This window comes from Pieris brassicae, chromosome 10 (assembly GCF_905147105.1).
Source record: "Pieris brassicae chromosome 10, ilPieBrab1.1, whole genome shotgun sequence".
Lineage (NCBI taxonomy): Eukaryota > Metazoa > Arthropoda > Insecta > Lepidoptera > Pieridae > Pieris > Pieris brassicae.
Window position 1 is genome coordinate 15,421,563 of NC_059674.1, and position 13,431 is coordinate 15,434,993.

General features: G+C 30.2%; 3 protein-coding genes across 5 annotated transcripts; 2 read left to right on the forward strand and 1 right to left on the reverse strand.

Annotated features, from left to right (window-relative positions):
* The first annotated feature begins 365 nt into the window (after positions 1 to 365).
* Positions 366 to 9,639, forward strand: LOC123714817 (eukaryotic peptide chain release factor GTP-binding subunit ERF3A). Of its 2 annotated transcripts, none has more exons than XM_045669370.1 (12): positions 366 to 721; positions 1,684 to 1,901; positions 2,678 to 2,783; positions 3,110 to 3,256; positions 3,483 to 3,628; positions 4,417 to 4,571; positions 4,844 to 4,961; positions 5,295 to 5,498; positions 5,856 to 6,014; positions 6,596 to 6,700; positions 7,148 to 7,316; positions 7,588 to 9,639. In XM_045669370.1, exons 1-12 carry the CDS (start codon positions 490 to 492, stop codon positions 7,629 to 7,631), a joined length of 1,803 nt encoding a protein of 600 aa, XP_045525326.1. In that variant the 5' UTR covers positions 366 to 489; the 3' UTR covers positions 7,632 to 9,639. The 2 variants fall into 2 exon arrangements, with proteins under 2 accessions (XP_045525326.1, XP_045525327.1); XM_045669371.1 differs by having other exon boundaries at positions 367 to 550.
* Positions 9,640 to 9,682: 43 nt separating this feature from the next.
* Positions 9,683 to 11,861, reverse strand: LOC123714818 (DCN1-like protein 3). Of its 2 annotated transcripts, none has more exons than XM_045669372.1 (3): positions 11,657 to 11,861; positions 11,339 to 11,557; positions 9,683 to 11,200 (listed from the first exon to the last, which is right to left on the reverse strand). In XM_045669372.1, exons 2-3 carry the CDS (start codon positions 11,409 to 11,411, stop codon positions 10,284 to 10,286), a joined length of 990 nt encoding a protein of 329 aa, XP_045525328.1. In that variant the 5' UTR covers positions 11,412 to 11,557; positions 11,657 to 11,861; the 3' UTR covers positions 9,683 to 10,283. The 2 variants fall into 2 exon arrangements, with proteins under 2 accessions (XP_045525328.1, XP_045525329.1); XM_045669373.1 differs by having other exon boundaries at positions 11,339 to 11,572.
* A 437-nt stretch (positions 11,862 to 12,298) lies between these two features.
* On the forward strand, positions 12,299 to 13,420 carry LOC123715015. The gene is made up of 3 exons (XM_045669785.1): positions 12,299 to 12,731; positions 12,838 to 13,053; positions 13,197 to 13,420. The coding sequence occupies exons 1-3, from the start codon at positions 12,455 to 12,457 to the stop codon at positions 13,325 to 13,327; spliced, it is 624 nt and encodes a 207-aa protein (XP_045525741.1). The 5' UTR covers positions 12,299 to 12,454; the 3' UTR covers positions 13,328 to 13,420.
* The last annotated feature ends 11 nt before the right edge of the window (positions 13,421 to 13,431 follow it).

Here is a 13,431-nt window from a genome sequence, read left to right on the forward strand (position 1 = left end):
ATGTTGCTAGTCAAAAGTTATATTTAAAAGAGTTGATATTCAATTGTTTTTATAAAAAAAAATATTTAATTAATCAGTCAGTACTTTAGATAAAATATAATTTAATTGTAAAACTAGTATAGTAATATTATTTAGCTTCAGACAATGATTTAGGCAAAAGTGTTGAGTCGTACATGGCAATGTACCGGATGTAGTCATTTTAATCTAATGCAACTTATATTTTTTTCACATTAAACAAATGATTTAAAAAATTAAATTGTATTAATTAGACCCAAAAATAATTATCTTAAATTTTTTTATAATTATTTCCTATGAATATAGGATTGCAAAAAATATTTCACTTAACATAACTTATTTGGCAAATTGCCATGTACTTCCGGTGTGTGAGATAAAGACACACGCGGATCTATCGACAAAAGAACGCGAATTATTATTAAAATAGGTAGTAAAGCAGAAGACACAAAATATTAGACTGCATTGCTTTTCAAAATGTCCAATAACGGTGCTCCGGACTCATGGGAAAATCAAGCTGAAGTTGTGGGTGAAAAAGGTGCAAATGATTCTAATGAGTTGTCTCCGAAAACATTTTCCACGTTGAACGTAAATGCCGTGGAATTCGTGCCTTCTTTTTGTACTAAAGCCTCTCAGGATGAATCACCAACAAAGTCACAAAAATCTGAAAGTAGTCCTACGAGCTCTGAAGGAAGTCCGGTCATGAATGGTATGTCATGTCATTATTTGTAATACCTGGATTTTATTTGCATTGAATTTATATCTTTTTCCATTCTGTTATGTATTAGCCTTTAAGGTTAAAGTTGGAATATTAAAAAATACGTTTTCTATTTAACTTGCGTGTGATGACTTTTTTTTTGCCGAATCCAGTTCTAACGGGTTATGTCGAGACACGCGGCGTGACTACTATTACATTCTTAAACTTTCTCTTATTGATTACGAAAATAAATGAAGTCTTACATTGAGATGATGGAGACTAAAATTAATGGTGAAGTTAAATCTAGACTACACATTGTTGCATAGTATATTGAACCTTTATCATACTTGTACCTTGCATATATAGTACCCGGTTTGCAATTTAAAGTTATTTTAATGTCAGTTGATTTTAAAACTAAATTTTTTTTTTAAAAAGTCTCAAAGCGGAAGTTAAAGTAGATAATGTTAATGCAAATAAAAGTACAACAACAAATAATGACTAATGATTAGCCCCTGTGATTTTAATTAATATAAAATGTGTGTTCATTGAAGCTTGTAGTATTAGTGTTGTACAGGTCTTGCAAGTATAGTCATAATACCTTTTATCTAGATTTCCTAGAGCTTGTAGCTGCTAACTTTATGCATGTTTTTTAAATAGTTTTTAATCATGGCCCATATTAAATGTACACTTTTCCCTCATATTGTATAAAACAAAATGTATATTATAATTGATTGTAAATCCATTTACATTTGGTTTAAAAAAATGTTTGCCTTAGTTTATGTGTGAAGTAATTTAATATTTGACTTTATATTGCGGGTTCAAACTATGAAGTGGAAACTCTTCAGTCATAAACATAATAAATTTGAAATATATTTCTTTAAGGTGTTTTATGTAAATTTATTTAATGGGATACACTCCATCTGGTCCATTAACTTTATACCTAATATTAATTTTTAAATTAATTAAATTTTCAGGGTGTGGTGAAGGTGATAATGGTGACAATGTCGCAGCCTCAGCATCACCACGTGTTGAAGAGCCTCCTCCTGTTCCACCCGCCACAGCAGTGGCTCCTGTCCCTGAAGTTCCACCAGACGACAGCTCACCAACTGCTGACAGCTGGGAAAATGAAGCAGACAATGCACTGCTTACGGAAGACAACAATGAAGCAGATGAAGAGGAAACTGAACCACAGGTGATAATTCCTCTAATAAGCATGAGTTTATATCTTTTTTGAATCCCCTACAGTTGGAGTGTTGATGCTATTTGTGCATATGGAATTATATAGTGTTGGTATAAACTAGACTTCATTGCTAGCTTGTTAAAGTGTCATGTCATGTCGAAAAATCTTACCTTTGTAATAATTAAAGACATTTACTGCTATTTGCTACAAAATACAGCAAAATGCGCATATATGGAACACATGTAGTATCTAAAGTCCAAACTCAATTCTTGAAAGATTATTTACTTATCTTTATATATTATAGCAAGAAGCTTACAAACCTTTCAAATATTAACACTGCTACACATTGAACTTTATTTGTTGCTAATCTTGATTTTACTTGAAATTCCTATTGACTCATCTACAAAACAAAACTAACCATATTAACAACAAAAACATGTTTCGAAACATGTATTAGTCTGCAACACATTTTTTGTCTCTTGTTTACCACATATTTGTGAATTGTTAATATTTGCCAATGCTTCTATCAACAACTATCAAAGTTTTTTAAATAAAGCTACAAGATCCATATTTATATTATAGTTTATTGTTAGCACATGTGACTATGTCAATTTTATATATCACTTCTTAAAACATCCATGTCCTTGCTGTTAAGTATGAGTTTGTTTACATAAAAAATGACTACTATCATGCCTTTTAGACGCGAATAATGAATATAAAGATAGATAATATTTTAAATAGTAATTTTTTTATAAAAAAAAAATGTACTATATTGGTACTTGTTTTAGGAGGATGGTGAATTGGCAAAGAAAGTTCCTAAGAAAAAACCTCCACGGGTGGAGGACACGCGAAGCAAAAAGGAACATGTAAACGTTGTATTTATTGGACATGTAGGTGAGTGCTTGATGTTGGTTAATTTTTATTTATTGCCTTAACACATTTTAGTTAATTTTTAAGATATTTTGCTTAGCCACCTTTGCTATTTTAAATTGAATATATGGTTTAAGGTATTACAAACAAACCTTTTTGCTGTATTGTCTGTCTTTGGTCTGTTTAGTTCACAGTATTGTATTTATTATTTAAATCAAAAAACAACCTTCAATTACATCTCACCATAACTCTCTTACAATCAATCTGTTTCAATTACATGTATGAGAATGAGAATATTTAAAACTCTCCTAATATTTATAACTAAGGCAATATTAATATTTGTCACATAGATGCTGGTAAATCTACAATTGGTGGGCAAATCATGTCATTGACTGGAATGGTGGATAAGAGAACATTAGAAAAATATGAGCGTGAGGCCAGAGAGAAATCTAGAGAATCATGGTACTTGTCATGGGCACTTGATACTAACCAAGAAGGTATATAATTTTTATTTTCCTGATGTATAAATTTATCTCATATTAAATCCCACTGTTTAATAATATTAATTATAAAATAAAATAATTGCAATATTATGGCCATGTAAAATGGACTGACACTCAGTCAGTCCATTGGTGATGGTGATGACAGAACTGGTAATGATTGTAATAAAAGTGTATTTTCCATTATGTAGAAATACAATAAAATTAATAATGTTCATACTAGAACGTGACAAGGGAAAAACGGTGGAAGTGGGAAGGGCGTACTTTGAGACTGACAGAAAGCATTTCACTATCCTGGATGCGCCAGGACACAAAAGTTTCGTTCCCAACATGATTGGTGGTGCTGCTCAGGCCGACCTTGCTGTTCTTGTGAGTATTATCTTATCTATGTAATTATTCACATATTCAAAATCATGGTAACATTAAATGTTTCATTTCTTATTTTTTATATACATAATTCAAGAGTGAATATTATGGGAGAATCATATCTACTTAAAAATTATATAAATTTAATAAGGGCATGATCCTTTAGTCTTTATAATTTTTAATATGTAATATGCAGCATTCCATATTACAAAATCTTCCATAATAATTTATGTCAACAAAGGATGATCAATCAACCTAACCTAACCTTACCTTGCTAGACATATACAGTATATATAAACAATAAATTCAAATATCTGGACATAATTACATAGTAGCTTTAAGATATTCCAATATATTTACTAAATGCAGCATTCCATGTAATTGTTTATTGGAATTCATTTTATATGTATTATTGGCTATTTGAAGAGAAGTTAAAAGTTAACAAAATTGGTGAAATCTTATACTTATTATATATGATAATGACTGTTAATCATCTAAGCAGAATTGGATACTTATAAATACATAGGGTTATATATATAAAACCCTTTAAGACATTCCAGTTGTGTTTTGATAAAATGATTGCATACATGGAATTCATAAGCGCACAGGTGGGGTTCATGATGCCTTTACACCAACTCATTATTGGTTTGTTGTATTGTAGATATGCTACTAGACCAACATAAAAAATGTAAGCCTACCATAGTAATTATGAGTAATTTTTTGGTACATATTTATTTCTGAAAATAAAAATAATAACAAACACAAGACATTGAATGAAATTTTATACTAAGGTAATTTCGGCGAGAAAAGGTGAATTCGAAACGGGATTCGACAGAGGGGGACAAACGAGAGAGCATGCCATGTTAGCGAAAACGGCTGGCGTGAAGCATTTAGTAGCACTTGTTAATAAAATGGATGATCCCACTGTCAACTGGGAAGAAAAAAGGTAATATTCCATTCATTTAATTTGTTTTTGGATTGGATCCTGACTTACTTGAAAAACATATCTATAACAGTTTAATAAAATATAAATAATTTTTTTTTATAAATACAGGTAAATTTACTACCTTATCCAAGTAAAACATTAGTTGAATCTGGTCAAACTATTCCAAAACATTTATGGATCATCATCAATCCTAGTTACGATATGTGATAATCAATTTAGACCCAATTTTTCATAAATTTTCAAATATTTGATGAAGCAGTATTTCTTTCCAGATACAATGAATGCAGAGACAAAATTATGCCATATCTGAAAAAACTAGGATTTAATCCAGCTAAAGACTTATCCTTCCTGCCAGTTTCTGGGCAGACTGGGCAAGGATTATTGGAAAGAGTAAGATATGATATAATCTCATTTTTTCCATTTGATGTTTCTAATTTCCTTTCTGCTATACCTATTTTCCTATTCTCGACAAGTCCAATATGTGCTTAATAAATTTAAAAATATTTCTTTTCCTGGCAAAGTACTATACTTAGTAATAATTACTATACTTTTATTACTAATGTAAAGTAATTCACTTAACAGCATATCTATTTAAAAAGATACTGTGTTGTAGTTGGCTCAAAAACATGGACAGAATAATACTTTAACATCATAATTTAAGAAATATTTTATACGTATAATTACAAAATATGTCTTTTTATATGTATCTATAACGTTTTTCAGGTGTCAGAGGAAGTATGTCCATGGTACCGTGGTCCGTCCTTCATTCAACTCATTGATGAGTTGCCTTCTCTCAACAGAAAGATGGACGGCCCATTTATAATGCCAGTGGTTGACAAATATAAGGATATGGGAACAGTGCTCATGGGCAAAGTTGAGGCTGGCACTACCCGCAAGGGAAGCTTATTATTTTTAATGCCTAACAGGGTATGTTTACACTTTCCCTATATATTATATAATATTCAACATACACCATTTTTTTTTGTAACATAAAATAAAGTTTTTTAAACAATATGCCTGATTCATCTATTTAAGAGTATGCTAATGAGAAAACACAAATATACTCCCTTCAGTGTCGTGGCTCATCAAAGGCTGTTGATAAAAATATTATGAATGCATACCACCATTAATATTGTTATCATACCTGTGCCTTAATGGAAGTTATTTTTAGCCAAAAGAAAAGCATCAAAACTAAATAGTCTATACACAAATTGGCCACTACAAATAATAAAATAAAGACTTATTTATATATTTTATGTAACATATATTCATACATTTTTTAAGGTTCACGTGACTGTAGATCAACTATGGTCTGATGATATTGAAGTGACATCAATCGGTCCTGGTGAAAATGTGAAAGTTAAGCTTAAAGGAATTGAAGAAGAAGATGTGTCACCTGGTTTTGTACTTTGTGATACTATTGATCCTATTACTACTGGTAAAGTAAGTATACTGTCTTGATACTTCAATAAGCTGGGGGCTGAGCAGTCATCAAAAAGTATATGTAGGATATAATTATAGTTACAAACTATAATAGCCAAACCTTTATATTGCCATGTTACTAGTGCATTGAGTTTCCTCATCGGCGTAGACAACAGATCTTAGTATCAGTTTCATATCCCGGGTGTGACTGGTGTGGACCAAAGTAAATATCCAGCATCTATATCAATGAAATTAACTAGCAATTTTAGTCACACATAGTTGATTGTAGCAAAAGTATTTCCAAGATCCTTGTTTGGAGGTTAGAACGAGGAAAGAACAGAAAAAGGATCAGTCATGAAGATCAGGAATTCTATTAATTTTAAAAGTAAAGAGCGTACAAATTCTTAAAAGGCCGGCAACGCACTCGCGAGCCCTCTGGCATTGAGAGTGTCCATGGGCGGCGGTATCACTTAACATCAGGTGAGCCTCCTGCCCGTTTGCCCCCTATTTTATTAAAAAAATATATATATTATTAAAACAAAAATCAAAGGACAAACCAAAACTTCACTATAAACATACCTACATTTAGACTTTTTTTGCAGGTATTTGATGCTCAAGTAGTAATTTTGGAACACAAGTCCATTATTTGTGCGGGATACTCAGCCGTTATGCACATACATTGTGCTGCCGAAGAAGTCACTGTAAAGGTAAATAATTTAAATAGCTCTTTATCGATAAGCATCTTTTCAAATTAGTTAGTGTATTAGTATTTTAAAGGATTTTTCTAATTTTTTTAATAGAATGCCAAACATGACATTTATAATCAACATAATTAGTAGGTCACTTGTTTTGATTGTAACAGCTCAACTCGTAAATTATTAGAAATTTTTAAATACATACAAAGAACCATTGTAAGAACACCAAATACCAGTGTAAATATACATATGTAGTTATATTATGAATTAGGTATATGTCATATACCATAAAGTACATATTGGACTTTATCTATACTAATACTATAATATGTGGAACCATTTGTAGGTTTGTGTGAAAATACTACTTGGCTGATTTCAAATATTCTTTCACTGTTATAATGCAAAAACATGCCATTTATCAAAATTTATTAAAACTGATATAACTTATGTAAATTCCAGGCACTGATATGTCTAGTTGATAAGAAAACCGGTGATAAGTCAAAGACGCGGCCACGCTTTGTTAAGCAGGACCAAGTGGCCATCATGAGGATAGAGTGTGCCGGCATCATTTGCCTCGAGCCCTTTAAAAAATTTGCGCAGATGGGCAGGTTCACATTAAGAGATGAAAGTATGTATTTTTATAATTTAATGCCTGTACCCTTTATTTTAAAATAATGAGTTTGATCTAGTTAGTATAACAAGAGATTCAACCATATAGAAGTTTTGAGAGGTTCCACTCTAGAGATTTTTTTAAAGCATTTCCTTAGTAAACAATTGTCTGTGACTAAACTCCTCTAACCCACAATGTATGTCTGCTTATTTGATTTGCTACCTATACACAGAAGCTATATTTTAATTACCTCTTCTTTAGACTAATCATATTTTGTTTGTTTTTTCAGATAAAACAATTGCAATCGGCAAAGTTCTCAAAGTGGTTGAATAAAATTGGCACTACAATTTGTAATTTAGTTAGGTTAGGCTTTCAATATCTTATATATCAGAGAATGCAACTATATAATATGTAATCCTCAACTTTGGGATCCATGTGAGAGCATAACAGATTTCGGATTCATAGAAAAGCTAGTTTCACACAAATCATTCATATCCACTGCCATACAACGTCAACACCAAAATTTCGTAAAAATAAATAACTTCCAGATCATAATAAGCAAATTTATCCCATTAACTATTCATTTTATAAATAACCCCTAAACGTTTAAGGAGAGTTGGTGAAATTATTACTTGAGCAACATTAAATTCTGTTCCTATTTGGGCCATGGATATTTACATATATATATATTTATTATTAATGTTTATATTACAGTGTTGAATGTTTGGTAGATTATTTAAAATATTGGATAAGCTGATATTTGACATTAATATTTATACTTGAAACATCGAAAATTGGATTCATAAAAATGTTGTGAACAGAAGTTAAAGGTTGCTATAACCTCAAGTAAATCAATAACAGTGTTTGATGGATAAATGTTTTTACGCTTCGTTCCATAACGGGTGGTTCGTCATCATTAGCTATTTCTTAATCGAAATTCATATGAATCTTATGAGAAATATCTAAATGTTGCTATATCTGACCTTGTAATATAAACAAAGTGTGGAGTTCTTCATTAGCATAGTTTGTATGGAACCATTTTACTGACATTTATACATAAAACCTGCTAATTAGTGCGCTTTAATGACACCAACTAAATAAATACGAATTGTTAAATTTATTCCATATATGTGGTGTTCCGTTTTCTACAGTTTAACGTGATAGCGTTCTAAGTGCTCTTATTTCATGTGTACCCGCAGAGTATAAAGCAGAAGTTGATATTTTTATACGTCAAAGTCCGATATGAAAGCCGATGTGGGTTTGTAAAGTAAGGATGTGTATATTATTGTAATGTCGTTCTCTTAAAATTATGATAGTTTAATTTGATTCTTCGCTACATGAAATAATAAGAGCACGCAGAATTACTCCAGATGTGGTACTGCGGATGATCAACGGCTTACTAGTGTAATAAAGCAGTTTGACACATTCTTAAACATTGTTTGCTTTTGCTTTGTCAGATTTCATTTTGCTGAAAATATGTATAATTTTAGGACATTTTAATTTTTACCAGAAGTGTTTGTTGTGTTATCTGTTATGATAATTTTATGCTAACCTCTTGCTCCCAATTCAGAGTTTGAGTATCCCAACTTAATTTTTAAAAATATTACTATGTAATGATATATCTATTGTGTGCTTTACATAAATAGAGATATCATATTTGTATAACTTTTCAATTCATTTTGCAACACTGCATGTATAAAATTAAATATAATGGTTTGTATATTTTTCTATATACACATTACTTGTAGGAATATGCAATACATAGTTTTGGTAATACATAGTTATTAAAATATGAATAATTTATTGATTCCAATGTATTTCTTTCGTATTTTATAATTTCCATGAAATTAATTCTTTGGATTGCTCTAAACTCATTATCAGAGTTATATCCTTAACCCACTATGTCTGGTATAACTTAGCTCTCAGGTTTTATCCTCATTAAATTGACTTTCTAAAGTATTAATGTCGGTACAAACACAAGAGTACTTATTATATACTGATTTGGGAGATGAGTCTTTGTGTCGGTTTGACCTTCCAGTTGTTGAATATATATTTTCTTTTTTAATGTTCAGCTTTTTTAACATAATCAGTTTTATTTAGGGCGATGTATAATAATTATTATCGGTATTTTATGTATGTTAGTGGTAATAATCGTGCTGGCGAATGTAAGTATTCTGGGGCCTGAAAAGGTCGGGCGACAGACCTGCATAAAGAAGTATATGAGGCGCCAAAAGTGCCTTTATCTTAATGGGTGCCACATTCGCCGCACGACTCTGCACGAACATTTGCATACTTATAATATTTTGTTTAAATTTAATAAAATTTTATTAAAACTGCTCCATTTTTTGTTTCTTTTTTATTTAATTTACCTGGTAGTTAAAAGAAATGCATAATTTATTTAATTCTAGTATTATTTTTATTTTAGACAAGTGCTTGGCAGAGATGGTACTTGTCAAAAGATTTGTACAGCAATGTTGAAATTAAACTTCATAATAAAATAGCCTGTCTATTACTTCATACTAATAGGGATAAATATAGCAATATAAAATGTTCCCAACAAGCACTAACAGTATATTCATTTATAAAAAATTAATAGCAGCTTGATAATGAAAGACAGGTACCTTTAAAATAAAATATATTATGCAAGTCAGGCATTTTTGAAGTATGTTTAACTGTGATGCGATAAAAAAAATACATAATATGTACATATTAATAAACATTGTTTCTTTAAAGCAATCTTGTGTGATTGGCAGAATATTTACAAATTTCAGCTAATTCCAATAATGGAATGTTATATTAGGTACTTATTATAAAGCTATATAATTATTTTTCACAAGTAGATACTATTATTTACAACATTCTTGAACTGGCTCTGCTGTCAGTAAATAGAGAGTGGTTTTATATTAAGACCTTCCAATGTAATTATTTTCAGTCTTATTATATTTAAGTACTTACAACATCTAAAAATTTGGCAAATATAGGAATTCAGTCCTGAATAATTATATTAGTTTTTGAAACATTCTGATTCATTTGATCATTTTCAAATTCCACAAAATCGTCAAATAAGCTTGGCCACGCTTCAGTGTCATCATAGCTGCTAAGATCATCTCCAATAAACTCACAGAAATTTAAAAACATGTACCAAGTGTCCTTGGGAATGCCTCGTATATGAGGATTCTTCTCTAAGTAACTTAACCATTTCTCCAATAATGAAGGCTCATTATTTGTAAAGACTAAGCGCCATAACAAAATAGCAATATCAGAAGGAAGAATTCTTTGACCAGTACTGACATCGAGACCAAATTTAAAAGTAAATCTATACAAATCCTTAAACTGTTCAGAGTCACTTTTCAAATTGTTTGATATTTCACTCAATTTTAGTTGTATACCTTTAACAGAGTCAGTTTTCATACTCTTTAAACCTTGTATAAATTCAGCTCTTGTAAACCTACACATCTGACTAGCATTCAACTTCCAAGCCAGAACTAAGATTTTAAAATTGTCAGGGTCTAATTGTAAGTCATTGCATAAATTTTCAATCCCTTCTGCCAGAATAGCATCTTCTAAAGAATCTTTATACTGATCAAATAACTGGTTGATCTTAGTCTCAGACACCTTAAACTCACTTGACCCCAATGATGACATTGTTCGTGGAATGGAAGGAATTATGTTATGGTAAAATGCTTTACTTTTTTCTGAATGACTATATGTTTTCTGTATGTCATGTACATCTGCTGAATTTTCAGAAGCTGAACATACTCTGTTTGTATTTTGTGCTGGGAATGATTTGGGTTTATACAAATTTATATGGTTTTCATTATTCTGTAACAATGGTTCTTCTTGAGGAAATTCAGATGTCATTAAATTTGGTGTTTCGTTACTTGCAATATTTTCTGCTATATCTGAAATATTAAGATTTATTGAATATATTCACAGACATACCTGCAGACAGTTTTTATATGATATTCACAGTTGCACCTATCAATTTATTTTTTATCTAAATTTATAATTAATGCTTAATTTACATCTATGTTTCTTACCATTCTCCGTATTTGGCGATGTTACAACATCGGCATTTGTCTGGTTATAAAAACAGCTAAGACAATGGCCCATTTGATTAACCGTAATTAATAAATGAACGTTGTTGAATACTATGTTGAATCCCAACAGTCTTTGTACTTGCTTTGATAGATTCACTATGCAACATAATGATTTACAATCCACTTGGTAATTAGCAGCATAAAAGTTTTAACGAAGAGCTGTAAAACAGTGTACTGTAATTATTGTACAAATCAGCAGTTAAATTAGATGCATATGGTCATTGAAAATTAATAGTTTACAATAATATAAATAGGTACCATCTTTAGTGAGTCTCGTTTGCACGAGAAAGATCAGTCACATAAAAAAAACACATATTCATAAAAATTATTTCTTTGTAAACATTTTTCTTCTTGCGGACTGAATAATTATTTTAATGATTCTATGATATATAATTCAAGTTTCATTACGTTAGAATTGAAAATGAAATCAAAATTCGAGGGGTTTTATTAGTAATTTCTATGACAGATAAAAATTTACATTTTATTATTAAGCAAAAGTCAGGCAAATGTTGTCAGCTGTCAGTACTGAGTGTGAACATAGGCCGTTAGATAAATCACATATAGATAAGCCATTGCGTGGGCTCCCGTGATATGGCCATATCAAGAGGGTATTCAAATTCCATAAAAAAATAAGCAATATCTATTAATACTCTATGTTACAAAAATTTAGTTATTAATTTTTTTTTCGGCATATAGTACCAGCCACGCCATACAGATTATTTTTGCTAAAACAGGGGTGACTATTTAATTAAAAAATAAACTTATCAAAGAAATTTTACGTATCTGTGTTGATCACGCAGGGGTCATATTACCTAAAACACATTATCTTAGCTTTTGGTGGAGACCTTGGATTTTGGATAGTCTTCCTAGTCTAAGGATTTTGGTTTAGTCTTAATAGTCTGTGATATTTATGTTTGGATTGCCGTTATTTCAAATTGTGTTATTGATTGAGGTGTGAGTGCTTCGTGAGTTAAATTAATTTTAAAGATATATTTTATTCATAATCTCAAATCTTTTAATCCTAACCTATTGCGTTGTTTGAAAGAACTCTAAACAATGCATGCTACAGAAGAATTCCTCGATTTCGATAAATTAGAAGAAAAAATGTATGGAATATTTAAGACCAGTGTTTTAAATTATACACAGGATATACTAAATCTGTTTGATAATCGTTGTATTTTACAAAAACCCGCATACCGTCCAAATTCTGCAAATACGTTAGAAGAAGAATTAGATATACTACATCAATTAAACAAGAATTTAAAAAAAGAAATCGATGAAAATCTCGAAAAATTATCTCAAAAGCAAAATGAATATGAAAGTTTTAAACAAGGTAGAATACATTTCTTTAGCAGCGATAGATAATATAGAAATACAAATTTTACAGTATCTCAAGTTATAAGTGTAATTGTTAATGTTTTTTGTTCCTTTATTTACAGATCATAAACTTATCACAAATCAAATCAAGGAAACCCATGAATCCTTATTGATGGCTCGAAGGTGTTATAAAAATTTCCTTAATTTTTATTACACTATAGAATCAAAACAGATAGATCAACAAGTAATATTTATACAGTTTTTCACTCAATCAAAAAGAGATTCTGAGAAGTATTCCATAAGGCTATTACGAAATACACAAACAGGAAAATATTCATGTATGTATTTTTTTAGAATGTATATATATTTTAAATGGAAAATGAATTTCAAATATTGCATCTTCAAAATATTCTTATATCTCCCCTCCCCCATATCCCTTATAAAAATTCTAAATATAATTTAAATGCTGGTTCTATTTTAGTGCAAGAAATTAACCCAACACTGAAGAATAATAAGTATGTGGTGAGAATTTTGGAACACACAAATAATGTGCCTGGAGTATTGGCATATATAAGACAAGGTTTTGTATATATGAAAAAACATAAAAAATAATCTGGATTATGATCTTTAATGTAATAAATATGAAACATGTATTTACTTCTATTCTTATAGCTATGTAAACTACAATATGTTATGCCTTTTAACTATATTTTATA